General features: G+C 51.0%; 8 protein-coding genes across 8 annotated transcripts; 3 read left to right on the top strand and 5 right to left on the bottom strand.

Moving 5' to 3' along the window:
* Nucleotides 1-2,387: 2,387 nt before the first annotated feature.
* Nucleotides 2,388-4,320, bottom strand: K444DRAFT_644089 (uncharacterized protein; the record flags this gene model as incomplete). The annotated part of the gene is made up of 4 exons (XM_024884918.1): nt 2,388-2,852; nt 2,901-3,491; nt 3,542-3,763; nt 3,826-4,320. 4 exons carry the CDS (start codon nt 4,318-4,320, stop codon nt 2,388-2,390), a joined length of 1,773 nt encoding a protein of 590 aa, XP_024735045.1.
* A 117-nt stretch (nt 4,321-4,437) lies between these two features.
* Nucleotides 4,438-5,043, bottom strand: K444DRAFT_437373 (uncharacterized protein). Its single transcript, XM_024872813.1, has one exon. It carries the CDS (start codon nt 4,922-4,924, stop codon nt 4,604-4,606), a length of 321 nt encoding a protein of 106 aa, XP_024735044.1. The 5' UTR covers nt 4,925-5,043; the 3' UTR covers nt 4,438-4,603.
* Nucleotides 5,044-7,032: 1,989 nt separating this feature from the next.
* K444DRAFT_664643 (uncharacterized protein) lies at nt 7,033-10,299 on the bottom strand. The gene is made up of 2 exons (XM_024886989.1): nt 10,156-10,299; nt 7,033-10,108 (listed from the first exon to the last, which is right to left on the bottom strand). Exon 2 carries the CDS (start codon nt 10,097-10,099, stop codon nt 7,256-7,258), a length of 2,844 nt encoding a protein of 947 aa, XP_024735043.1. The 5' UTR covers nt 10,100-10,108; nt 10,156-10,299; the 3' UTR covers nt 7,033-7,255.
* Nucleotides 10,300-10,624: 325 nt separating this feature from the next.
* On the top strand, nt 10,625-14,742 carry K444DRAFT_644088 (eukaryotic translation initiation factor-like protein 3 subunit CLU1/TIF31; the record flags this gene model as incomplete). Its single annotated transcript, XM_024884917.1, has 4 exons — nt 10,625-10,646; nt 10,754-10,858; nt 10,944-10,999; nt 11,047-14,742. The coding sequence occupies 4 exons, from the start codon at nt 10,625-10,627 to the stop codon at nt 14,740-14,742; spliced, it is 3,879 nt and encodes a 1,292-aa protein (XP_024735042.1).
* A 394-nt stretch (nt 14,743-15,136) lies between these two features.
* On the bottom strand, nt 15,137-18,093 carry K444DRAFT_564036 (uncharacterized protein). The gene is made up of 5 exons (XM_024877046.1): nt 17,768-18,093; nt 17,505-17,678; nt 16,407-17,456; nt 15,546-16,351; nt 15,137-15,495 (listed from the first exon to the last, which is right to left on the bottom strand). The coding sequence occupies exons 2-5, from the start codon at nt 17,607-17,609 to the stop codon at nt 15,420-15,422; spliced, it is 2,037 nt and encodes a 678-aa protein (XP_024735041.1). The 5' UTR covers nt 17,610-17,678; nt 17,768-18,093; the 3' UTR covers nt 15,137-15,419.
* A 1,897-nt stretch (nt 18,094-19,990) lies between these two features.
* On the top strand, nt 19,991-20,797 carry K444DRAFT_437226 (uncharacterized protein). The gene has a single exon (XM_024872811.1). It carries the CDS (start codon nt 20,108-20,110, stop codon nt 20,690-20,692), a length of 585 nt encoding a protein of 194 aa, XP_024735040.1. The 5' UTR covers nt 19,991-20,107; the 3' UTR covers nt 20,693-20,797.
* K444DRAFT_437227 (uncharacterized protein) lies at nt 20,798-21,790 on the bottom strand. Its single transcript, XM_024872812.1, has one exon. The coding sequence runs from the start codon at nt 21,530-21,532 to the stop codon at nt 20,903-20,905; it is 630 nt and encodes a 209-aa protein (XP_024735039.1). The 5' UTR covers nt 21,533-21,790; the 3' UTR covers nt 20,798-20,902.
* Nucleotides 21,791-22,477: 687 nt separating this feature from the next.
* Nucleotides 22,478-24,096, top strand: K444DRAFT_532667 (PLP-dependent transferase; the record flags this gene model as incomplete). Its single annotated transcript, XM_024875095.1, has 3 exons — nt 22,478-22,736; nt 22,834-22,992; nt 23,042-24,096. 3 exons carry the CDS (start codon nt 22,478-22,480, stop codon nt 24,094-24,096), a joined length of 1,473 nt encoding a protein of 490 aa, XP_024735038.1.
* Between the last annotated feature and the right edge of the window lie 1,288 nt (nt 24,097-25,384).

Below are 25,384 nucleotides of genomic sequence, written 5' to 3'. Positions count from 1 at the left end.
GCAGCTGTCTGGGGAGAAGGAAGGTTCCGGTGAGGTATTTCCTGGTCAGGCTCAAAAGACCTTGTTAACTGATGCACGCGTGAGCGAGTGGGTGGAGGTGCAGGTGCAGCTCGACTTTGACCAACGATGCTGTGCCTTGTTCTGTTCCGTCCTGTTCCGTCTTGTTCTGTCCTGTTCTGTCCCGTGAGGTCCTTTTCTTGTTCTCGGGCCAGGTCACCGGATTCCGAGGTTGGGGGGGGGGGGGGGGCGCGCGCTGAGGTTGACGTTGGAGCAGCGGGGCGGGGCGGGGCGGCGCTTGCGAGGGTTCTCGCTATCTCCAGATTCGGTTGGCTGCTAATAATCGACCTAAGTGGGAGAGAGTATCTCAGACACCGATCATTTCAGTTTTCTTTCCGCCGTCTAGCATCACGAGCTACTTCTTTCCAGACTTTGGGAACCGTTTCCTGTTTTGTTGGCCACCGCTTCCTGTTCCCTCTTCGCATTCGGCGGCTGAGCGTCCTCATCACCCTCCCTCTCCCTCTTGACAGCCACGGGTTCTGTCTCTCTTTCGGTTTTCTCCTTTTCGTTGCAAGGAGGTGTTAGACTTAGGAATTCTCCAGCCCTTCTTATGTAGGGTGATGTTCTTTCTCGTCTTCGATAGATCATTGATCCCACCAAGGTACGGTCAAGGGATCCACAACGATGCTTGTCTCATCATATCGATCGTTGGGTCGAGGTCTTGGTTGCTCGTCGACTAGAGGGTCATGGATAGGGTAATGGCTGGAGGTCAATTCTTTTGGGATTTGCCAAGACTGTTGGCGCAGGAAGCCTAGAGTCTGACCCGGTCCAAGGCACTCACAGAACCGTGACACTGGTCAACACTCACAACAGATTCGGACACTCTCCTTGGCTAGCTGACCCTTCTTGAATTACTAGATATTATATGAATCCTAGATCAGCGTTATTTCAATGCACCCGTCCTCGTTGAAGCAACATCACTGCGATCTTCGCTATCTCTCTCCTGCAAAATGACCAGACCCAGTTCCGAGACTTTAGTCAGCCCCTCCTCTCCTCATTTGGCAGTTGAGCCTTTATCATGATCCCTCTTTCTCTTCACGACTTCAGTTGCCTTCACTTCGGCTCTTGCGTCTTCATCCTTCAAGTTCCGATAATGTTGTTCTCCCCATGACCAAACTTGGGCAGGCGTACTTCGAGTTTGAGACGGCTTCTGAGGCCCAAACCGCAATCTTGACATGTCACCCAAGGGTTTCTCTTGACATGGACTTTGGTAATGGCCAACATGAACTCATACTCGAGGCTGTGTTCGCGATCGCCTTCTCGGTTTGAAATGATATCAACTGCCTTGACCCTTATCCGTTCTACCTTGTTCTTTCGCATGTTCGTTACCCGCGTGGCTTCGAAAGCTGGACGCTGCTTCTCCATTCTCTTGCTGCTCTTTACACCAATGGCATGTCGCTCTTCAGAGATCCTGGCACCCCCCTTTTTATTATAAAAAAAAAGTCTTGCTGATCTCTTTGGGGACCACAAACGACATTCCTCAGGGACATCCATTCTCGGAAACAGCGTTTTGCAGAAAAGCGCACGATCTCCGTCACAGCATTCAAAGCTGGAATACCGCACGTCATAACCGTGTGGTCCTGCCCAACGCAATGGTTTGCCCCGATTCGCGGTGGACAGAAAAAGTGGTACTCCTTATCAATATCCCAAGTCAAAGTTGGACATTCGTTTGGACTCGAGGAGGAACTGATATTCTAGAAATTTCGAGATATCCGAAGGGGGTAGACTTTGAATGTGCCATCCATGTCGGTACACCTACAGAGGAAGTTATTGCACTGTTCAGCTTGACTTGGGACATTGAAAACGAGTACCGCTTTTCTGTCCACCAGGAGCCAGAAGTCACTTGTGGTGTTTGAGGAGGGGAAAACGTCCGTACATATCCGGGATATTTCGTCTAACCAGGAACCAACCCTTTGACTTTGGTGATTGAATAGGTCCCGGCCCGTGTAAAGGTTGCATGCCGAAGTGTGAGTAACCTCAAGACTTCGGTATTTGAGAGTATTAGCACTGAAAACGAAAAGGTTCGCGAACTCATGTTTTCATCTTTCATATCTCGTATTTCTATGTGTATTTCCAGACCTAATTTGATCTTCAACGTCATCCTGAAATGACATTCGCTGATCAAGAGTCATCAGCTCGAGTTTATGAACAAAAATGGTATGAAGTCCTGCATGCTTGCCTTGCCCCTAGGATGTACAAAGAACGTTTTTTTTAAAGTAACCACAAAAAGGAGGCAGATCGTCACGGCGCGGAGAGCCCGAGATAGCTAAGAAATCGACTCGTTATCGTATAGTAGTATCTGTATCCAGCAGTCCGGAGTGAAACAGATTTTACCATGAAAATGCTTCCTCGATAAAGTCGAGGTTGCTGCCATGCTGTCGATTCCGGCATGCCTTCCTAACATCGTCGGAGAGGGTTCCACTCCCGCAAACTGAAACACCCATCGCTCCGACTTGACCTTCGATTTCCAGGTCAATTAAAGTCTCGATGTTGGGTCGGCCGGGGAACATCTGGACAGTGGCTGAGGGGGAGTGGATCTCCTTTGTGCTTCGTGGCCGGCTAACGAAGAGCATGATTCGAAGAGCCTCCCGACGTTTGTCCATGGCGAGAATCGATGTCATCCACGGTCTGATCCATTCCAAGTGCTCGGGTGATTGAATGATCCAGACTAAAATAATCTTTCTTGCTGCAACGGTTCTATTGGCGTACCCTGCGACTAAATCTCTCACAAGAGGAACTTGATGCGTGATTCCGACTCCGCCTGCAAAAAGCATGACTGTTCCATACGAATGCATCTTTTGCAATAAGTTAGCGCGTCAGATGGATAAAGGAGTATTACGCACCTTATGAAGCCCTCCGTATGGTCCTTCCGCAAAGCAATTCGTGAAGAACTTTCCGTCAGGCGAGGCCTCGGCCTTCTTGAACAGCTTCTTAGTGAACCCAGTCCGTTCTCTAATAATGAATGACATGCTGGTTTTTTGCATGGCGAGAATATCCTGTCGTGTCATGGCCAGTTTTTCATTATCCAACTGCTCGGCCTCCTCGGACCAAGCGACCGAGAAGGGGTGTGACGTCCACAGCCCAATCGCGGGCATGTAAAGGTAGGCGTGCTGCCCTGATTTGAATGTCCAAGGTCGAGCCATATCCACAGTAACACGGCAGGCGTTCCCTGGCAATGCTTCAACCAAAGCCTTCGATCCGGCGTTGTTCCTGTAGATGACCTTGACGATTCTTCTGAAGTGTTCGAGAACCCAGAGACCGATGACGCCCATGAGCAGGTTGATCTGGGGAAGGTTTGCCAACTTCAGATGATACCAGATAGCGATGAGGATTAAAATCACTAAAGCGATATGAATATGCTTGAACGACTCGTAGAATGCATGCCTAAAGATCGAATTTGTTTGAAAAGCAATGGTGACAAAGGCGACAAGGGCCTAAGAGTAATAAGTAACTGCAACTAGCCTGCTCCAGACATTTAACTCACAATAAAGCCGTACATAATCATGGGATCTCCTGTGATAGCCTTCTGAATTGCAGCCCAACCTCCGGTAGAAAATTTCGAAGCTCCCCATGCAATGGCATGAGCAAGGACTTCCAGCACAACGATCCGTCCGAACCATCTGTGCAACAGGTTGAAATTATCAAAGGATAAACCAATCCAATTGATCAGAGGGTTGTTTCTGCCGGCCATTATGAATAGGGGAATCTAATGCAGATCAGCCTTTTGCCACGAGATAACCTGATTGAGGACATGGAAGAATGAATTACCATGTTGACCACAGCAAGTATGCCTGTACGGTTTCGCAGTTCCTTCGAGGCCGTAGCCAGAGGCTGATCCCAGTTGATGCTCACAACGCAAAACGCAATATTCGTCCCAAAATATGACACGAGAAACAAGAGTTGTAATCGAGTTGGCAAAGTCCCAACGTTGACTGCGGATGATAGCTGGAACTCTCTGTTGTGTCTCTTCCGGAAGATAGGGGCATAAAGAACGTGTTTTTTGAATGATGAAAATTTCTCGGACGGAACGGTGAAGTACCGTTGAGTATCGTTGCTCAATGAGGCCAATGTTCGGACATACTTGACGGACTCTGTGCCCACTCTCCAGACCAATAATGCGACGATCAGAGAGCCAAGAATAATGAACATGTAGTTGGAAAAGTCCTGATTCCACATATCAGCTTTTGCCTGCAAGGCGGCAGCGGTCTGCGCAGCGGTAGCAGCTGTACCACTCTGCGCCGGGGCAGCTCGGGCGGACACCATCTGTGCTACGGCCAGAACGGCCAGAGTTCGAGTGGAAGACATAATGTTCGAATGTATGGGTGGTCCTCCAGCCTCAGATGTGTAGGTACTAATCTTGCAATAAGATCGTGGTCGAGATCGTCCTGCACCAGGGACGGAAGCAATGAATGGATGGGAAATTTCTGAGAAATGGCCAGCAGTTGACAGAAGATTATATGTAGGTGCGATTCGATGTAAATGATCGTGGGACTCGGTTGTGGTGTCCGAACCAAGGCAGTCCCCAGACTGCGTCAAAGGAACCTGTTTATGAACGACACTCTAGATGTGTCGCTGTAGAAAGGTTCCCCTGGTCAAAGTGAGGCCAGCGAAGGCAGAGAAGGGGGGTAAGAGGGAGGGAGGGAGGGAGAGAGGGAGGGCGGGAAGGAGGGAGAAGGAAAACGGAGAAGGAACGCAGGCCAGGCGCGAGACGGACGACGTGACTGAGGATGTTGAAAGGAGGTTTGCAATAAACAAGAAGGAGAAGGCAAAGAAAGGCAGTGGGTGGGGATGGGTGGCTAGCGGTCAGGCACAGTGCAGTAGCGAAAAGATTCCCCTGCGTGGAGGCGTTCCCTGATATGTAGCCCATCACAACGCCGGCCTGGGACCTGCAGCAGGCTGTGCCGTGCAGCGGAGTGGAGTGGAGAACGGGAACGGCGCTGACGTGCGCAACATGGATATGGATACGGGGAGTACCTCAAGTAGGATCACTGGAGAGGTCTGAAGAGAAGGGACTCGGGAGGCGTGGATGCACGCAACTTTACTCGAGCAGGGCCCACGCACGCAGGCCCAGTAGTCAGTAGGCAACGCACGCGGCGCCAAGAGACTCATACATAGAAGATCGACAGCGGTTTGGAACAACAACAGATGGCTCGCCGCTCATGGACATCGGAGGACAGGACGCTGCGGGGTGGCGTCTCGCGGCGTTGCGTGGGTACGGACACCAAAGGCAGGGAGGGCTTCAGCCTTCACGGCTCCACTGGTGCACGCTGGTGTTTCGAAGTTTCTCTGCCGTCCTGCCGTCTCCCTGAATCTGCATTTCGATCACGCTGATTCGCTGGCTAGCCGAGTACCCCTGAGAGACGGCGAGACGGCCACACCCGAATGGCCGAAAGGAGACAGCGGCAGATCTCTCTGCGCGTCTGCACTGTGCAGGGCATCTGCCAGCCGCTCATTATTATTATTAGGACTCTATCACATCCTTCCTCCCGCACGAGTCACGACGCTGGCACCCGAGTGACAGACTATGAAAACACTTTGGTACCAAATTACCAATACTGTACCCAAATTTACGCGCCTGTGGGCGTGAGGCAACTTCGCTGCCGTTTCTAGCAGACATCGGGCAAAGTCCAAAGGAGAAGAAGGGGAAGCCTCGTCAACGTTTCAGATCATTCTCGACTGGACTGACGACGTTCTCTCGGGTCGGAGTCTGGCATCATCTGGCATCTGCTCACGTCCACCAGCAAACAGACACCGCGCGCCTTCTATTCCCGTGGTCGCACTGCCGACAATGTACCGCAGGCCCGGCGGCGTCTCAGGTTGTGGCCAGCTCCTGGTTGTGGTACGTCTTCGCCAAGTCGACTGGCGAGGTCTTGTTCGAGTGACGAGGATGGCTCCGTCGCCGCTTCCAAGCACAACCTTCTGGGGTTGCTGGTGGAGACAGAGATACCGCAGATAGATCCCCACGGTAAACACTTGTGGACCATTCATTGTACGGCAGTCCACACTTCCTCCGTCTCCTCATCAGTCCTTACTCAATCCATCCGCTTCTCCACTTCTCCGCACGAAACAGGATCCATTTCTCGGAAACGCAATTCTGCTCATTTACTCGCGGCCATCATCTCCAGAAAATCATGCTACGATAACAGCTAGGGAACCTCGAAGGCCACCCGCTGCATTTGCTGCCTCGGGCCAAAGGCTGACCTTGACATTACCACCGCTCCTCGTACTCATCAAGCCCGGCCATCTGCAGCAAGAGATAGAGCGGGGATTCTCCCTTGTCCAGCATTAACGTTCAACGAATCTTAACATGCATAAAAAGGAAAGCTGCCCAATAACTGAGACTGGTTCCCTCGAAACGCAGATCACGCAGCTCTGATTCTCCTCCACATTAGCAATTTACTCAACATTCAGTGAGTGGGACACATTCTACACGGAAGAACCCAAATGTAAGCTTAGAATGTAAACCTTTTTTTTTTATTAAAAAAAAAAAGATCAAATCGACCAGTCCTTCAAGAACAACCACTTTAGATCCCGTGAGTTCATGTTTCGCACTCTGCGGTACTTTTTCAGTGCCTTGGCCCGAGGGGCTAAACATGGACAGGCATTGGGGGGATACTTCCTGAGTGTACCCTTCTCTGGCTCTATTGTCCTATGCTTGCTAGCGGGATTCGATCTACCAAGGCTGGCTTTCTAAATCTGCCCTATGTTGTTGCGAATGGGTGAGTTTTAAAAGAGGCCTCTGAACAGAACGCTTTTTGAGAAGTTCCAAGCATCCCAACAAATTTGTTCCATTCGTTGGTAAGATGATACCACGTACGCCATGTGGTGTTAATGTCAAGATATGCTTTCCCTATTGTCCGTGCGATTCTTACAAATACTAAACATTAGTTGACCGATGCATACAAGTGTCACGAGGCTGGTCATGCAAGTCACATATAATGAGCGTGCACACTTCACAGTAGCAGGGGTAGTTCTCGTTGAGACAAATATCGTTGCATCAAATTCATCGTCGATCGGACATTTACTTCAGCTATTGTTGACTGCCCCCCTCCTTTGGGCATGTGTGATGGGTCCATAAAATATAGATCGAACATCACGCTCCCAAAACTTCCAAACGAAACAACTCAATGTACGGGTGTACAATTCTTCGGTACAATGGAAGTTTCGCTTTCGCCATAGCGAGCCCCAGCATCTGATTTCAAATACACAATTCGTCCTCGCTGTCCGTATGAGATGCTGGACTCCGGAACGACGGTCTCTGCTTCGGCGGTGGGTTTGCTTTGCGCAGGCGCCTAGTGCTCGAAACCGTTGTGTTCGTAATATCATGTAGAACCTGTTCTCTCTGGGATGAGACTGAGTGGAAACTGAGCTCGTCATCGCTTTCATCGAATATTTCCCATGCCTGGCTGGATCGGAGCGCTCTTCTCCCTAATCTTGGGGCTCGATCAATGTAATCTCGCTGGAATTCTGATTCGCTGTTATCATGTGGCAGCGAGGGTGAAGCCGAATCACTAGAATCATCATCGAAGAGATTCCAGTCCTGAGTGCCGCGAAACAGCCTCCTACTGAGCCTCGGTACTCGATCGAGGACCTCGTGGCACTTCCCAAAACTCGGGCCATCTGGTGCAATTGCTGGCGGCAAATTGTTCGAGACATATGAAGTATCAATGGAGGAGACCTCAACATCGGAAGTTGAGCTAGTCGATTCATCTGACAGCAAGAGAGAGAAGCTTTGGGAATGGTCTGCTGATCCATCGTTACTCTCAGGAGACGAGCGTGAACGATCGCTTTCATGACAGCTTCCCAGCTCGTCCAATGCTTCCTTCGCACCCTCGACTGAGACATCACTCAAATCCACATATCTATCAGTACACAGCGACGAAGGATTCACATTTGCCTTTTTCGATAGACGCTTCATCTGTCTTACTTTTGGTCGTTGCAAGGGCGTATCGCTCTCAGAATCGGAGGAAGCTTCTGCAAGCCTCCTTCTTACAATCGGAATTGCAGGAGTGGCCGTTACCCATTCTCCAATGCCTTCTTCCCATCGGAACCCAGTCTTGGGCTCTTCGCAATCAGTAGTTGGCCCGGCCAAAAGACTGTCTTCGTCTCCGAATCTCCTTGCGCAAAATCTTTCATCCATAACGGTGGCATAGTCTATGTGTTTGCGGTCCGGAACATTCTGCGCAAAGGCAAGAGCACTGTCGACAATCAACCCCTTCAATATATTGCCACCCTCTATATCGTGAATGAAAGATTCGACGAGGAGGTGCAAATGCTGAAGGTGTTCAAATCCCGAAGTTGAAGTTCCCTGACCGCAACAGCGTGCAACAAGGCAGATAAAATCGACCGCACTCGAATACATCAGCGATGGCCTCGCTAAACTGGCGTCTTGCTGCATTAATTGGGGCAGAAGACACCGTAACAGAGAGTCGCGCAGGTCGATCATGATTCCATCCAAGCCGTGAACAAATAAATTCGCCAGTAGTAGCAAGGGACTTGGACGATCGAAAGCGGCATTGGAGTGACTCTGTTTAGCTAAAGAGCTCTGGAGGAGACTGCTCACATGCTCATACTCGTACGAACATCCTGATTGTTTCGTTGGGTCCGAAGTTTCGGCTCCTCGACTCAGAAGAACGACCGATAAAAGTATTGTAAGAAGGCTCGAGAATGTGTTTTTTGCAGCTTCGATGACTGAGCCATGAGTCTCTGGAACGGCGGATGTCCCAACAACAGACAGCATAGTTAGGGTGAGGTCGAGAAAATTCATAGGCTCTATATTATCAGAGCTGGGCGCCAGAGAGTGTACAATCCTCGCCCACACAGGACTGAATTCCTTAGTGGCCAGCCATTCGACGGGTAGAATACCGTTGGAGACCATGTCTGATAATTGTCTGTATTGAAACGAATACCGGCCGGTGTGTTCAGCAAACCTCCAAAGCATGACCAATGGCCGGCAAGGGATATCGTAAGGTGTCTTGGGCCCTGGAAAAGGTGCTAAAGTTAAAAGTGTCGAAAGGAGCGTTTGGGCTTCGTCGATAGCAGATGTATTGACGCAAAGAGCAATTAAAGCACCCGAGAATTCCACATCCAGGAGTCCAGCTCCAATAGCATCGCTAACCACCTGTATTCCATGGGATCGGACGACGGTCCTAAGTCTCTTCCAACCAATGCCACAAGATCCAAGAGTCTCCAGTTCATCGTATATCTCCGTCGCTATATCTCTGTTTTCGATGGCTGATTTGCTACCTGTTTTCTCCACGTGAGCCTGCAACAAGGCTTCTTGCTGGGTGATATAACGGGGAATTGCTCGAAGAGACATGGATAATAAGGAATGAGCTCCAGTTCGTTTCGGTTGCAGCCCGTTTGTCGTAGTCGCGCGGAGTAATGCTTCGAGGCCGCTGTATATGCCTTCATATCGGCTAGCTGTGATTCTCCTCGGCAATTCCAGCAATGACTCGGACAGGTGAAAATGTGATTCCCCATCGTTGGCCAAATACCGTGTCCTTGAACGTTTGTTCCTCCTAGCAGGTTCCTCGAGGACCCTTGCGTCTGGCACCTTCAGCGAGGCCTCTTCTGCCAGAGGCTCACCTCTGGCCCTTGCAAGTATTGGTGTCGGGACGGCTATCTCTCCGGGAACCAGGGATTTTCTTCCCTTCATTGATGGGAGCCCTCGAGCTTGCCGCGCGGTTCCTCGTGGGTCATTTTCAGTTCTTGAGCTCTTTTTCGAATAAGTCTGCCGAATTCGCTTCCTTGCTTGCACCCAATCCGCACCGGCTCGTGTTGTTTTAGTCCTCTTAGCCGCTCTCGAATTCTCTCGAACTTGATCTTTCTCATTTTGGATTACTGACGAGAATCGCCCAAGCTCTTTGTTTAGAATAGCGACCCGAGATGTCAATGCTCTGAGCAAGCGGTGGCATCGTGCCGCAGTCCATTCCTGTGCCTGGTCGCCCTGGAATTGCCTTGTATTGATCGTAGATTCTCGGCGACGCACAGGTGTGAAGCTGTACAGAGATGGGTCCCCTTCAATTACTTCTGTATCCATGATTGTCTCCTTGTAGGCAGTTACTCTCTGTTCCTCTCGTTGTGGAGTGTGCTCACCTCCTGAAGTTCAATAGCAGCTGTTCATAGCAACTGTTCATAGCAAATAGTAAACGCAAAGCTGCAATCCGGGCATTATTGTATCCAAGAACAGGCCGGCAAAAGCAATGGTGCTCAAAGCTGAAGATGCAGGAAGTATTGAAACATTGTGAGGTGTGGTGCTGGAGCTGGAGCTGGTGTTGTTGTGTTTTCGGAGGTCGGGTCGGCAGTAAACAACAGGGATGACTTGCAGGGATAATCGCGGGAATATTCGGCGATAGTACAAAATTTCTGGTTCTGCTTTTTTCCCAGGTGGTCCGGTGCTCCTTCGTCTGCCAGCTCCTCCTTCTCATGCACAAACCTTCCTCTCCTTTCAATTTCGCCCAGGGAACTGTCTGCCTCTCCTTTCATCTGCATTCGGCATATTTTTCTTGCGTTTCTACATCCATTGACTATTTACGTTTGGGGATTATTCTCTGTATTCTTCGCCATGGCAGATGTGAATGACGTTGGTACGTTCCCAAGCCAAATTCTTCCACTGTTCTCAGCATTATTCTCGAACTCTTTGGGAGCGGTTGTCTACTAAGAACCAATCTTGGCTGACCTTCTGTTATTCTAGAAACCCCGGCCGTATCCGCAGCTGGCTCCCAAACCCTCGCCAGTGCTGATCATGCGACAACAAATGGAGTCACTCAAGAGGCAGAAGTCGGAGGAGATCAAGGCAGTGAGAGTATGAAACTTGGGACATCACCTTTGTTCCAATTGCTACAAGTCGATCCTGCAGGACGCCTGCTAACTTTGCTTCGAAGCTATTTTTCAACTGACAGTACACCTCCCTCATGACCCAGAGCAAATCCAGATCATGGTACGCTTGTCCAGCCCTGACCCTTGAGGCCACACTCACATTTGCAGGTCTCCTCCCAAGAGGCAATCCACGATGTCCGGCAATCGATTATTGAATTGCCAGGCACTTTGCAATACTCATGCTTTCATCTGGAGCACACCGGAGAGCGAATCAATGACTTCATTCAAATATCTGAAGTCAAAGGCCTCACTAGCGATTCTGAAGTGATGCTTGTGGAGGACCCGTATACCGAGAAGGAGGCACGATTGCACACTGTTAGAGTGAGAGAGCTTATTGGTGCTGCTGGAGATCGGACGGATACTCTGCACGGCATTTTGTCAGGCATCTCCCTTCATGACTCAGTCACTGCTGCGGAATCAGGCTTAAATGGTCCACTCACCGCACATTCCATGTCAGGATATGACTTCGAAGCTCCCGGCGTATTGTCTTCTCTTCTTCCAGAGACTCAAGAACAGCCTCCCAAGACTGTGAAGTCGATATCTGTCTCTCCCTGGAACCCACCACCTTACCACCTCAAACAGAGAGGTCACCTACTTTATCTGCTGTTGACGACCAGTGAGGGAGAGCAGTATCAAATTACCTCTCATGTTTCTGGGTTCTTCGTAAACAAGTCCACCAACAGCAAATTCGACCCCTTTCCAAGAGGTGCTCCTAAAGCACAATCAGCACACTCCCTATTGACTCTGATCAGCAACTTGTCACCGTCATTCGCCGCAGCTTTCAAGAAGCTTCAGGATTTCAACAACACAAAGGAACCATTGGCGACTTTCCAGATTACGAACGCTACCCCGTCTAGCCCCTGGATCGTCCCGAGTTTGACTTCGCCTCTTACGACACACCAAGCAGACATCACGCGAACACAGGAGAGCTTCTTGATATCTGGCATCGAAAATACGGAGACGCTGCGGGATTGGAACGAGGAGTTCCAGTCTACCAGGGAACTTCCAAAGGAGACGGTCCAGGACCGTGTATTTCGGGAACGTTTAACCTCTAAGCTATTCGCAGACTACAACGAGGCCGCAGCCCGAGGTGCTATCCTCGTAGCCAGAGGTGAGGTGGCCCCTCTCAACCCAACCGAGGGCAAAGATGCACAAATATTCGTGTACAACAATGTATTCTTCTCATTCGGCGCCGACGGGGTAGGCACTTTTGCATCAGAGGGTGGGGACGAGGCAGCAAGAGTGGCAACGGGGAAGGACGTCTTGGGCGTTCGTATGGTAAACCAATTGGACATTGAAGGACTTTTCACTCCTGGGACGGTTGTTGTGGACTATTTGGGGAAGCGTCTCGTAGGACAGAGCATTGTTCCTGGTATCTTCAAACAACGCGAACCAGGGGAGAACCAGATCGACTATGGTGCAGTGGATGGCAAGGAGGTTGTGGCGGCTGATAAAAGCTTCGTTCCAGTATTTGAAAAGCTCTCGAAAGCTTTGAAAGTGAAAAAGCATGCAGTATGGGACAAGGAAGGGAAATGCCATTTTCTCGAGGGAAGTGTAGAGACAAAGGGGCTGCTAGGAACGGATGGGCGGAAATACGTCCTCGATTTATATCGGATTACCCCTCTGGACATATCGTGGATGGAGGAATATGGGACTGCGATTGGTAGCACCGAGCAAGCGAACGGCTCTGCTGAGACAACCTATCCTCATCGGATGACTGTCCTGAGGCCCGAGCTGGTTGATACATACTGGAAGTTCAAGATGAGAGAATGGGTGAATAGTGAACTCGAGAAGAGACGCCAAAACCAGACAGAGACATCAGGACCAACGAAGAAGCTTGGAAGCAAAGACTTGGCTGAGGATGGTTCAAGCACCGTCAAAGACAAACCAGAGGTCGGTGAATTGAAGGAGGCTGACTCGAACTCGACTGCTCTCGACAAAGCCGCCGATATTGACAAGGACAAGATAGATGTTTCGAACTTCGGTTTTGCTCTGAACCCAGACGCCTTCAGTGGCCAGGAACCACACACTGACGCCGAAAAGGAGCAACTGGCCAAGGATGAGCAAGAGGTCCGGCTTGCCTGCGAGTTCCTCCGCGTAACTATCCTTCCCGAATTTGTGAACGACCTGAGAGAGGGTGATGTTGGTTTTCCAATGGATGGACAGTCCTTGAGCCGACTGCTGCACAAACGTGGTATTAACGTTAGATATCTGGGGAAGATCACAACGCTTGCGGAAGGGAAGAGACTAGAATCTCTCCGTATCCTTTCAATCCAAGAGATGGTATCGAGAGCCTTCAAGCACGTTGCGGGCAAGTATTTACGGTATTTGCCTATTCCATTGACTGCGGCTTGCATCTCTCATCTCCTCAACTGCTTGCTCGGAGCCGACCTGAACCCTAAGCCCAAGGCAGAAGTCGATGAAGCTTTGATCTCTTTGTATCCAGACGCAGATCTGGATTTCCAGAAAGTATCCCCTGAGAGCTTACGAGGAGAGCTCGAGAACCAAATTCTCCGCCGCTTCCAGTATACGATCGACAAGGCTTGGTCTTTAAATATCAAGCCACTACAGCTCCTTCGTGAAGTCTCGCTGAAACTTGGACTGCAACTCGAGATGAAAGAGTACCGCTTTACTACTCAGCAGATTAAGAGTCCAGTTGAATCTACTTCGCCCGTCAATGGAACCGCCGTGAAGGATAACAGCGCAAACGGGCAGAGCACCAGCAACAAGAAGAAAAAGAAGACTCGTGACGGCTCTCCGGCATCTATTGCCTCCTCCAACGTTTGTTCTCCGCAAACATTTAGCCCCGACGATATTCTAAACATCGTCCCTGTCATCAAAGAAGCATCGCCAAGAAGCTCACTTGCGGAAGAGGCTCTCGAAGCCGGAAGAATATCAATTATGCAAAACCAAAAGAAGCTCGGCCAGGAGCTCTTGTTAGAGTCGCTTTCGCTTCACGAACAAATCTACGGCATTATCCACCCCGAGGTAGCCAGAGTTTACAACACGTTGTCAATGCTTTACTATCAGCTCGAGGAGAAAGACGCCGCTGTTGAGCTTGCACGAAAAGCTGTAATCGTATCGGAGAGGACTCTTGGCGTTGACAATGCAGAAACACTCTTGAGTTATCTCAACTTAGGGCTCTTCGGGCATGCTAGTGGAGAGACAAAATCTGCTCTGGGCTATATAAAGCACGCCTTGGGACTATGGAAAGTCATCTACGGTCCAAACCATCCCGACTCCATCACGACCATCAACAATGCGGCAGTGATGTTGCAGCACTTGAAAGATTATCACGAGTCGCGACTATGGTTTGAGGCATCCTTGAAGATCTGTGAAAATGTCTACGGGAAGCAGTCGATCAACGCAGCAACACTTCTATTCCAGCTGGCACAGGCGTTGGCGCTCGATCAGGATTCCAAAGGGGCTGTAAATCGCATGCGTGAATCGTACAACATCTTCCTCAATGAGCTCGGCCCCAACGACAAGAACACGAAGGAAGCTGAAAGCTGGCTTGAGCAACTCACTCAGAACGCGGTATCCATCGCTAAGCACGCCAAAGATGTGCAGGCACGTCGTATTAGGTTGTCACCACGTGTGACCCTGGGCCAAACCCACCCTCAACCCCAGGTTGGACAGACTGCGCAAGCCGCAACAGGGCGTGACCCACAAAATTCCATGGGTCTCGACTCTCGCAGTATTGATGAGCTGCTCAAATTCATCGAAGGTACTGACCAAACCGCGAAAGCAAAGAAGCGACCTGGACGCAGCAACCCGAAGAGACGGGGTGCTGTTGTATCATAAGAAACGTAGCACATAAAATAGCGGAAGGTGTATACATGGCGAATGGAAGCATAGGGCGGCGTCTTGAATGAGTTTGCAATTTTTTTCCAGTTTAAGATAACTTGGTTGTTCAGCTTGTGGGGCAATGTTGCTAGGGGTGGACGGTTGCGTGTAGTGTCTGGCCCCCGCTCTCACGGCCGCAGCATTGATACATTCGAGTTTGCATACCTGTATTATAGACTCTGGTTTTGAACCGGGCTGTGTAGTAAAAAGACCTATCTTCGCTCCTACACTACGTAAAAAGGATCCGGTTATCGTTATGGCATGACCACGAACGACTAAATGGCGCAGGGGAACAAGTCTTTCTTCTTCGAGTCACGATGGAACTTCACTCAAATGAGGATCTCAAGTATGTGTGCAACGCCGATGAATGATTACATCCAGATAATTACAATACGCAAGCCGTGAGTGACTCAGGCTCACAAGCGCTGCCCTAACGACCCCCAAATGGGAGCCGTAATTTCGATGAACAAATGCCCCTCGCTATGCAGAAAGTGAGGATGAGAGCACACCATTTTGCAACGACTAAACTAACATGACAGAAAAGAAAAATGCCAATCTCCGTTTCTGTGAATTGAGACCCGAAAAATTACAACGCCCCAGCGCGTTCAAGTATCACAAGCCGGAACTACGATGGCCTACGAGCGACCACTGACTGTAGCCCCGACTGCGTTGGCCGCAGGGGCGTGATAAGATCCAATGCTCTGGAAACCTCTGTGGTCTGTGTTAGAGAAGCTGTACGAAGTCCCATAGATGACTCTTACCTGGTCAAATCAAACCCTTCATTCTCGTCTTCAAGGTCATCAGCCAGCGCTTCCAGCTTCGCGGACGCGCCATTCCTGGTGGGACTAGCTACGGGGGATCTGCGAGCAGGGGCTGGGCTGCTACTTGGCGCGATTTCAGCATCAGCGCTTGTGCCTTTGGTGGGACTCAGATCAAAAGCTGCTCCTTTCACTGGAGTGTTCCCAATATCAGCATATTTCCAAAAAGGAGCTGGAGAACTGGTCGGCATATGCTGACTTGGTCGTTGTGCCGTCGAAGGAGGAGCAAGACGAGGGTGGACTCGATGGGGTGCTGGTGTGACAAATGAATTGCCTTCTTCCTGCAAAAATGATGAAGACAAAACTGGTGGGGAACCAGGTGCGTTATCAGACAGTCCAAAAGCACTAACATGATTTCTTCTGTGTCGCGGCAAGGGGCTCCCATCGCCAGGAGCTTGGTCTTGGGTTGATCTAGAAAGATGTCCTCCACGATCCGGAGTGAATTGGGGGTCATTCGATGCAAAGGAGCTTGCGGGTGGAGAACCTCCAGAGCGTGGAGAGCGTTTTGATCGTTGCGTCGAGCTGGGGTTGACGGATTCTCTCGATCCACGGGCGATCAAATTGAGACCACCCGGCGAGCCACCCGGTGAGCCTCGGTGTCCGCCTCTGCCGCCCCGCCTGCAATTCTTGGCCATATCGTCTCGGTGATCATCAAGGATACGCCATTTCATACCCTTTCCGGGTTCATCTGTTAAGCGAGCTACCTTCTCGAAGGCTTTATTCAGGGACAAATTGTGGCGAATAGAGTTCTGTTCGACAATCAGCTTGCTGCATAGAGTTTTTCAAAACAAAGGGTAACTTTACCTGCCATCCACCGCCGCCTTGAGATCGATAGTAAGCGTATTTGGATGTAATGTAATTGTAAATACCATTGAGTGTTAGCTTTTCTTCAGGAGTACTTAAGATTGCTTGGCTGATCAGCTGAGCGTAACTAAATGAAGGCTTGATGTGCTGGTTTTCATCAAGACTGAGGTCTATGTCGTCGCCGGAATTCATTACCATGGTACCGCCAGCAAAGCCAGGCGACTTGCCAGTGGAGTACGGAGGTTTCAAACGGTTACTAACAGGAGTTCCAGGTCTTCGGTAATCAGGGGGCGCTGGAGCAATTGGTTGTGGACCTAGTAGGCCATTCTGGCCAGGAACAGCTACTTGCGACGAAGGGAGAGCAGACGAAGCATGATCCCCGGCTTCGAGCTTTGCAGGCTTGTCCGGGTCTACTCGGATGAGATTGGCTCTGAGGAGGAGTTTGTCGTGGACCTTGAGGCTTCCATCTTGCTCGGGGAGGACAAACATCATTTCCACGCCAGCAACCTCGATAACTTCGCCACTGACAAGAGCATGCCGATGCCCCCGAGTAAGATGCCTATCGTCAATTCGGATGCCATTTCGACCGTGAACCATAATGTTCCATAATTCGGAATCTGAATCGAAGAAGATTTCTGCATGCGAACGAGATACCATCTTGTGGGGGCCCAAATCAATATGAACACCGCCATTTGCGCCCGCGGCCTCAACCGGTAGGGCTCCGATGTCATCTGTATGAGGTGGGCTGGTCTGGCTTGAAAGCCCATTCTGGGTCTCTGGGGGTCGACCAATGGTATTCTTGAGATTCTTGACGTAGAAGGTCCAATCTTTACCGGCCAGCTTCGCATATGCTTGGACCCCTTCTTTATTGTGTCGTTCATGAAGCGTGTTGGCATGATCTATGGTGGCCTGAACTAGGTGGGCGGGAACTTTGAGGAAGGGGACGACGGCAGTGATCAGTTCGTCGTCGCTCAGTTTTATACCAGATCGGTCTATAGGAAGCAGAACAGGCTCAGGTTCTAGGACTGGCTTCTCCACGGGTGAATTGGCCTTGATATTCTGTCAGCGCTGATCCAATTGATCATATAGGGGACTTACCTTCTTTCTCCTCTTTGCGGGTCGTGATGGAGAGGAATCTGGAACGTCAACATTATTGATGGTTTCTCGGCGTACCCGCTGTGAGCGCTTAGTTGACGGAGGCATGTTCTCGAGTCAGAGGCGCAAACGGCCGATATGCATATGCTGGAAGAATGGGTCGAAGTAGAGGAGGAGCTGCAAAAGTCAGCGCTTTTGGTCTGTTGGCAGGCAGAAAGTAAGTGGGCCGAGGGTGAGCGTCTCGCGACCTTGTGTCAATGACCGACCTTTGCGGAGTGAGCGGCGGCGCCGGCAGCTTTTATGAACGAGGCAGAGGCAGGCAAGCAATCCAAGGTGGTTGTCCCTTGACGTGGTGTTGTGGTTTCCTTACAGTATTTGCTGTTGCGGCGTGCGCGATTGCGATTGCTTCGAAATTCCTGGTCACGATTCACGCGAAGGCGCGTCACAAAGTCTTTGTTCTTGTCTCGCTCTCGTCTTTTGTGACTGTCAGCAGCACCAGGACAGCGTCGTGCGGACGAGAAACAAATCGCAGATGCTGGGGGGAGAGATGCTGGGCCAAGAGTCGAGCGCGGACTGGTGATTTGAAGAGCAGAGGTGCGTTCGGAGACTTCTTGGGTCTTTGGCCCCATGATTTGGATGTCAATAGTGTCTATCACGTGATACGGGTCTGTGCCCCTATCCTCTTGCAGTTGTAGCACTTTAAGGCTACCTCTATGGTCACCGAACTAGTACTAATAGTGTTTACTTTCTGCTTTATCGTGCGTCGGTGCCAGATGCCGGATGTCTAGCTTTGGGTGCACTACTGGCACTTCCACTGTCTGCTGGTCGCTCCCTTCCCACTGTGGCGATGCTTCAGTCACTCGCCCACTCCACTACATCGCTTCAGTGAGCCTTGAGAGTTTTCAGGTCCACGCTGCTTTAATCGTTAATTACTCAGAACTGTTTGTTTGAATACGTTTGGGCCCTCCGAAAGGTTCAAGTTGCCATGATCACGCTGCTCGGATTCGTTGAAATGCCAACGGGATCTTTCCAAAATCAAAGGTCTTTTTGCTGAAAGACGAGAGAAAAGCTGGAGAGCGCGGTAAAATGCCTAGCTGGCTGTGCAATCCGAAACGCATTTGTCCTACGACAATGCTGCGAAGAGCGAAGTATCCGTAATTATTATTTATTAGGAACTCCAGTCAAATCGACGAATGTTGGTCTGATGTCCTCGGGTTCACATTCATCTCAGTCGAGTGGCTTGTAGTTCATTTGTTAGAGTCGGATTCGGGAAAGGGACAAGGCACGAACATGCAGAATTGAACTCACACGAGTCGGTTCCTATTGAACTAACTCTTCCTTTAGTACATTTCACTTCTTTGGCTTGCTTTAACGAACCCGTAGACAGAGAGGCGCCTTTTACTTCCTAACTACTTGCACAGTGGACAGAAAAAGATACACCATTCTCAATGTGCCAAAGCCAAGATAACTACTTCAGGTACTGCTCTCCGAATGTTCCCTCAAACTAACGGACATACGGCTCATACTCCCTTCCAATGTTCTCGGTACTCAGTACCATTTACACACTCCCCTATACTTACAACACAGATCAATGTCCAAGATGACTGAGTACAATGAAATCGAGGGGCATTTTTTGCTGTTCACCGCGAGCCACTAAATTTTCAGCGAATCAGCTTGAGGTTTGATATTGCATACTAGAATGGAATCCCTGGACTAGAATGGGACAGAACAATGCATTAGACTAAACTGCATTATGATTCACTTGGCTGAGAGACGAGATTGCCGACTTCACAGCCGATGACCTGAAGACAAGCCAGTGGCCCGGGCCGTTGCATGGTGTTCAGACTTTGGACGATCCACGGCTCGCAATGGGAGCCTACTTAAGATGAAGAAGCAGCCGGCCGCATTCCGCTCTATTGAAAGGGCAACAGCCTGAAATCCACTTTTGAGGCCTTCGACGGCTCGACTTTCCCAGTTGCAGAGCAAGCACTACCTTTTGTCACACAATCTCCGTATAATTTTTCAAGCGGACTCGGATATCCCGAGTCGTCTCCCCGGAGCGGTTTTCCCAGCTCGGTGAATAGAAAGCCGGAGTGTAGTCGTCCATGTACCCCACGCCGCAAAACTGGCGTGGGGGACTTGCCTTTCCGTCACAATGCACTCAAAAGTGACCTAGAGACAATAAGGCAGGACTCCCGTTGAATGAAAGGACGCCACTGGAGCGGCACCTCACGTGGACCACACCGTACCGAATACTGGGTTCCAGCGTTTGAGGAGCGGAGACGGTGTACCGTCGTTGCGCGACGAGGTCTTTAGCGTGTATGGAAGTCCCGAGGTGGCCAATTGGTACTCGGGAGAGGCCGACACCCATGGCAATGCGTTCATGCAAGCAGAGAACCTGACCTGACTGGGGGGGGGTTGTTTTCACGGATCCCGCCTATCCGAAAACCGGTCTGAGGCGGGCCGAAGACATGACTCTCGGCTCGATGCCGATACTAGTTTCGGTAGGGTTCTTTTGCAGTGCGGAGATCACGTCAGATTGTCAAGCAAAGCCTTAGGCCCTTAAGTAACACCGGGGTTGCTTGCGAAGCAGAGCTGATGCAGTGATGGCCCGAATCTTGACTCGATCAGAAGGAGAATCTGCGAAGGTCAATGGACGCCGTTGCGCTTTCTGCCGGCAAGACCAACAGAGACCTCTCGCATGGCGGGCGTCGCTTACTTGCAGGATGTGCGTTCTGACTCTGTGGGCCAGTCTCGCAGGCACACCAGAGCAGAGGAACGGCCGTCAGATGCTGAGAGGGCGAGGGCGAGGGCGAGAGCTTCCCAAGTCTCAAAGCACCGTGCATCCGTGCTACTGTAGGCAAGGTGTGGAAGCCGACGGGCCAAAGTCAGAGCCTCGTGGCCGCGCGCCGCTCACAAAGTTCACACAGGTCGAGAGATCAAAGCTTGGATGCCGGACTGTCGACACCGCCCAGACAGACCAGACTCATCCATGCAGGGTTCCGAGTGTGCGGATTGTGCGCGTGATTGGGAGAAAAAAATTCGCACGATACACTACGTCTCCGCGAGGTGTTTCCGCATCGTCGAGATTCTGTTGTTCTGCGCTCAGGGAGTTGAGTTGGGGATGGGACCCAGGAGGTTTTTTGACGTGTGCGCTTCTGTTCATGCAGCGGGTTGATCGCCTGAGCTAGATCGAAGTCGGATAGGAGAGGTTACACAGGACATGCCTTAATTCAACGGTCGAGGTCGTCAGACTCAGCCATTGCCCTGAATTGCTCACCTCCCATCCACCGAACGCAGCTGTCCACCTCACCGATCAATGCAATACTGTCATAAATCAAGATTGTGGGCCGTCGGACGGCCCAGGGTCCTTCCTTGGAGAGCTTCTGTAAATTGTGTGGCTACCAAGCACGCCAAACGCTGGATGCGACGGACCGTTGCTTGCTTGAATTGTTGATCAGAAAGGGACAGAAAGAAAGCCCCCATCCTGGGCGAGGCCGAGTCGGCCACTCACTATTGCAGCACTGGCTATACGGCGGAGGGGAGAGTGACGAAGGGGGGTCGGCAAGATACTTTGCTCTTTCCTGCTGTGTCTTCGAGGCCGCATGGCCGCGGCCCCTTGCACATTGGCTGCATCGATCGACTGCCGTTGCTGGAGCCACACGAATAGAGATGGGACGAAAGGACCCGACAACGGCAGCATCTGATCGCATCGGTTCCCGGAAACCCGTTACAGCATGGGATAGGTGAGATGGGCAGCCCAACTGACTTGTCGTTTGCTGCTTCCTGGGATGATTATGACATGACGACGCGGGCGGCGTTCGCTGCAAAACACGGCCTGCCCTGCCCTGCCCTGCCCTGCCCTGCCCTGCCCTGCTTGCCCTGAGCCCTGGAGCTGCCCATCCCATCCCATCCCATCCCATCCCATCCCCATCCCATCCCATCCCATCCCATCCCATCCCATCCCATCCCATCCCATCCCATCCCATCCCATCCCATCCCATCGCTTCCATCCCTTTCATCCCTTCCATCCCTTGCCTTCCCTTCCCTCTCTCCGCATGGCAGCAGCTTCGGCGCGGACGGCCAAGCAGTCGGCAAGTGGAGACCTGTCGGGGTCAAAGTTGAGCTCGGTCTTGTACCCATTCCACGAGTCGACCTCGATTCATTGCCCCAGAGCGGTCAATCTTCCAAAGGCGCTACCCAAGGTCTAAACAAGCCGAACACAGCCGATGGCCGCCCCTAGATTCAAGTTAGGAAGTGCATCCGAGACGGCAGCAGGGCATGTGGCTGCCCTGGGCGAGGTCGTCTTGCTGCTGCGAGGTGGTCGAGAGTTCGGGTGGTGTTACGGCCCCGCGGCTTGGTACTTGCTCGCGAGTAGTACCAGGATCTGCGTGCTCTTTGCTTGTACCTCACCGGTCAAGTCCAGCAGATGGAGGCCAACTCGAGACTGGCGATCCCTCACGACGTCCCTCTGCTGTGTGTCTACATCTGGTTGGCGGTGAGGAAGCTAGGGCCTCTGAAGCAAGACTAAAAGCTTAGCCCAGAAATGCGAATGCAAGTGCAAATGCACTGGACTCTGGACTCTGGAGAGCCCCCACTCCCACACACTTCACTCCCATTTCCCTTCAGCGTCCGCTCCGCAGAGAGGGACAGGATCCAGAGGCCAGTGCCCACCTGGCCCAAGTTTCGTATCTCACTTCATTTTGAACTGAGCCTGGTCCTGGTCGTTGCTGCCACTGTCCGTCCTCTGGTCTGTTTTCTATATTACATCCAGCATCGTTCCTTCTACTCCCACTTCCTCCACACTCCCCCTCCTGCCTCCTGCCTCCTTCCCCAGAGACACCCGCTTTTTTGGCCTCCCATCTGACATTTTCCTCACTTAACACATGAGCTCCTAGAAAGGTGTCAATCCTCCTCCTCCTTCTCAGTCGATCTCGAACAGATACGTAGCCGAGCTAGTCTGTTCTTCTAGCATCATGTCTCCATCTGCCCTTACAGACCTCGATCAGCATGACAGGGTGCCTGCTGCTCCCAGCAATGGTGTTCATCTGCCCAATGGCCATCTTTCCACCACTGTCCTTAACGGACACGCGCGAACTGCGTTTTTGCTCGATCGAAACCTCCATAAATCTTTTCCGGTAGTTGAGAGAGGTAGCGGCAGCTATCTCTACTTGAAAGATGGGCGTGTCATCTTCGATGCCACATCGGGAGCTGCGGTCTCTTGCTTGGGACACGGTTCGTCAGACCCAACTGCTTCGTGCCGATGTGCTTTTCCAGGATCGCCTTTGTATCCTCCTTAGAGTCCTCGTAGCTGATCTTGAATTCCACACAGGAAATAAGAGGGTTTTCAAGGCTATCTCTGCCATCCTATCTACTGGCATACCTTACCTTGCATCTACCTTTTGGGCCTGCGAAGTCGTCGAGGAGCTCTGTAAGAAATTAATTGATGGTACAGGGGGCAAAATGGCCAGAGTTTATCTGACAGGCTCAGGTCAGTGCTCAGCATCCTTGCGTATTAAGGTTCTGATGAATGTTTTCAGGATCTGAGGCTATGGAGGCGGCCATCAAGCTTGCTCGCCAAGTCTTCTACGAGAATGATCCAGCGACTCGTCGCGTCAACTTCATTACTCGTGAGGGCTCGTATCACGGTAACACGATTGGCGCCTTGGCCATGTCAGGACATCCAGTGCGCCGTGCACCATACGAGCCATTCTTGATGGACAACGTGCATCATGTTTCTGCCTGCAATGCCTATCGGCAACGGGCCGACGGAGAGTCAGACTCTTCATTTGTCGCAAGGAAAGCCACTGAGCTCGAAGCAAAATTCCAGGAGCTTGGCCCAGAGACCGTCATTGGCTTCGTAGCAGAACCAGTCGTAGGTGCCGCTCTTGGGTGCGTGCCTTCGGTTCCGGGCTATCTGAAAGCAATGAGGGACGTCTGCCACAAGCATGGCGCGCTCTTCATTCTGGACGAGGTGATGAGCGGCATGGGCCGCTGTGGAACTTTGCATGCTTGGCAAAACGAGGACGTTGTGCCTGACTTGCAGACAGTTGGGAAGGGACTGGGTGGTGGCTATCAGCCTGTCGCGGCAGTGTTCATCTCGTCCAGAGTTGTCAACACATTGCTGAATGGGAGCGGTCAGTTTGTCCATGGACAGACGTATCAGGGCATGCCCGTTCAGGCAGCGGCGGCGCTCGAAGTCCAGAGAATCGTGGAGGAGGAAAATCTGGTTGGTAACGTCAAAAGACAGGGGTTGTATTTGGAGAAATGCCTTCGGTCTCGGTTGGCAGACCATCCAAATGTGGGTGATATTCGAGGTCGAGGACTTTTCTGGGGGCTCGAATTCGTGAAGGATAAGGCAACCAAGGAGCCATTTGATCCAAGGTTGGGTGTTGCACAAAGGGTGCACGATACTGCGATTTCGGCCCCCTTTAACATGACCATGTATCCCGGTACAGGGACCGTTGATGGATTCAGGGGAGATCATGTGATCCTGGCGCCCGCGTATAATGTTACCGAGGAGGACATCGAGCATATTGCCCAGGTTACTTCGAATGTTGTCCATCAAGTTTTTCGAAAGCTTGGCAGTCTGTAATTGGTTGACCGAATTGTTGGTGGCATTATGTTCTTCTTGCTTTCAAGTTCACCATTTCTTCACCCATTCTTACCACTGCGAGACTTCCCGCTCAAGCCCAATGTATCTTTAACGCGTTTGTTTTTGTACAAAAAGAGAGACATGTATATAGTTGCTGCCGCTGTTCCGCTGGACAGAGTTTGCTTTGCTGGAGTAGGAAATGATAGGTAATGAAGAATCGAACACTCACAATGTTAATCATTTTCTAAACAGTGCCATTTAATTTCTGCGGTGAATGCAGTAAACTTGCCTCCAAAGGTGGCGGAGAGCCGGCATTAAGTTTTATCTTGCTCCGGAATGACAAATATTCGTTCTTCCGATCTGCAACATCATTCGAGCTTCTCCCTCGAGGCGACGGCTCCACCTCTCTGTGGAAGGAGTCTCTTACACTTAGTGCACTTGCATCTCGTTGAACTACTTTCCGTCTTTCAAGATGTCTCGTAACGCACTCGAAGAATCTGCTCGGTCCCTCTGCTTCTCGAAGGCCATTAGCTATGAGCTGACACACGAGATCGAGGACGCCGTCCTGACCACTGTCAGCTTCTATGGTGACACTTCAGACGCAATATCGGAGGCTATTGCTTGGGAGCTTGAGCGAACCTTCAAGAATGGTGCAACGATGGACTTCGATCCGGAGGACAAGTGCAAGCGCTTCGGTCTCACCCTGAGCGATGGGGAGATAACTGACGAAGAAGAGTATAAGTTTCCTCTCCCAGCATCAGCGACTTCCGAAACCGAGGGCGATGAGGAACTGAAGTCAAATTGCCGTAGTAAGCAGCCCCACTTCCTTATTCCACTCCAGAAGCAAAGCTACGGCCTTTGTATTTCGTAGCTATGATGCGGGAGTTCTTTACTTTCTTTTTGCTCGACACTGCAACCAAACTCAAGAACACAACACTAATAATCCCCAAGCTCTCAAGAAGGCCCAGCGATCTTTGTCTGAGAAGAAGCGCAATTATAACTGGCACAACCCGCTGAAGAACCAAGGTAATCGCCTCAAGCGTCTTCAGGTCGCCAAGCTTGCCAACCCAAAGACGAACGCCAATGCGAAGAACAGCACCGACAAGCAGCAGAAGACCAGCTCGTATCAGGCCGCTCGTGACGTACTTGATGATGATCTCAATATTGACAGCCCATTGGAGGAAAGTGAAGAAGAAGAAGAAGAAGAGGTTGTCATGTTTGATACAGAAGACGAGGCTGAAGATTCGACGGAAGAGGACGAGGACGAGTTGTTTGTCCCCAAGAAGAA

This window comes from Hyaloscypha bicolor (assembly GCF_002865645.1).
Source record: "Hyaloscypha bicolor E unplaced genomic scaffold K444scaffold_98, whole genome shotgun sequence".
Classification (NCBI taxonomy): Eukaryota; Fungi; Ascomycota; class Leotiomycetes; order Helotiales; family Hyaloscyphaceae; genus Hyaloscypha; species Hyaloscypha bicolor.
This window is presented reverse-complemented; position numbering and strand designations above follow the sequence as displayed.

Excerpts from the sequence above, each read along its gene's own strand:
- K444DRAFT_437227 (XM_024872812.1), bottom strand. The coding sequence starts at position 21,532 with ATGGAAGGGATGAAAGGGATGGAAGCGATGGGATGGGATGGGATGGGA.
- K444DRAFT_664643 (XM_024886989.1), bottom strand. The coding sequence starts at position 10,099 with ATGGATACAGAAGTAATTGAAGGGGACCCATCTCTGTACAGCTTCACA.
- K444DRAFT_437226 (XM_024872811.1), top strand. The coding sequence starts at position 20,108 with ATGGCCCGAATCTTGACTCGATCAGAAGGAGAATCTGCGAAGGTCAAT.
- K444DRAFT_564036 (XM_024877046.1), bottom strand. The coding sequence starts at position 17,609 with ATGCCTCCGTCAACTAAGCGCTCACAGCGGGTACGCCGAGAAACCATC. Across the intron at positions 16,352-16,406 it reads AAGGCGGCGGTGGATGGCAG|AACTCTATTCGCCACAATTT; the intron begins GTAAAGTTACCC and ends ATTGTCGAACAG. Across the intron at positions 15,496-15,545 it reads GAAGGGTTTGATTTGACCAG|AGGTTTCCAGAGCATTGGAT; the intron begins GTAAGAGTCATC and ends CACAGACCACAG.
- K444DRAFT_437373 (XM_024872813.1), bottom strand. The coding sequence starts at position 4,924 with ATGGGCTACATATCAGGGAACGCCTCCACGCAGGGGAATCTTTTCGCT.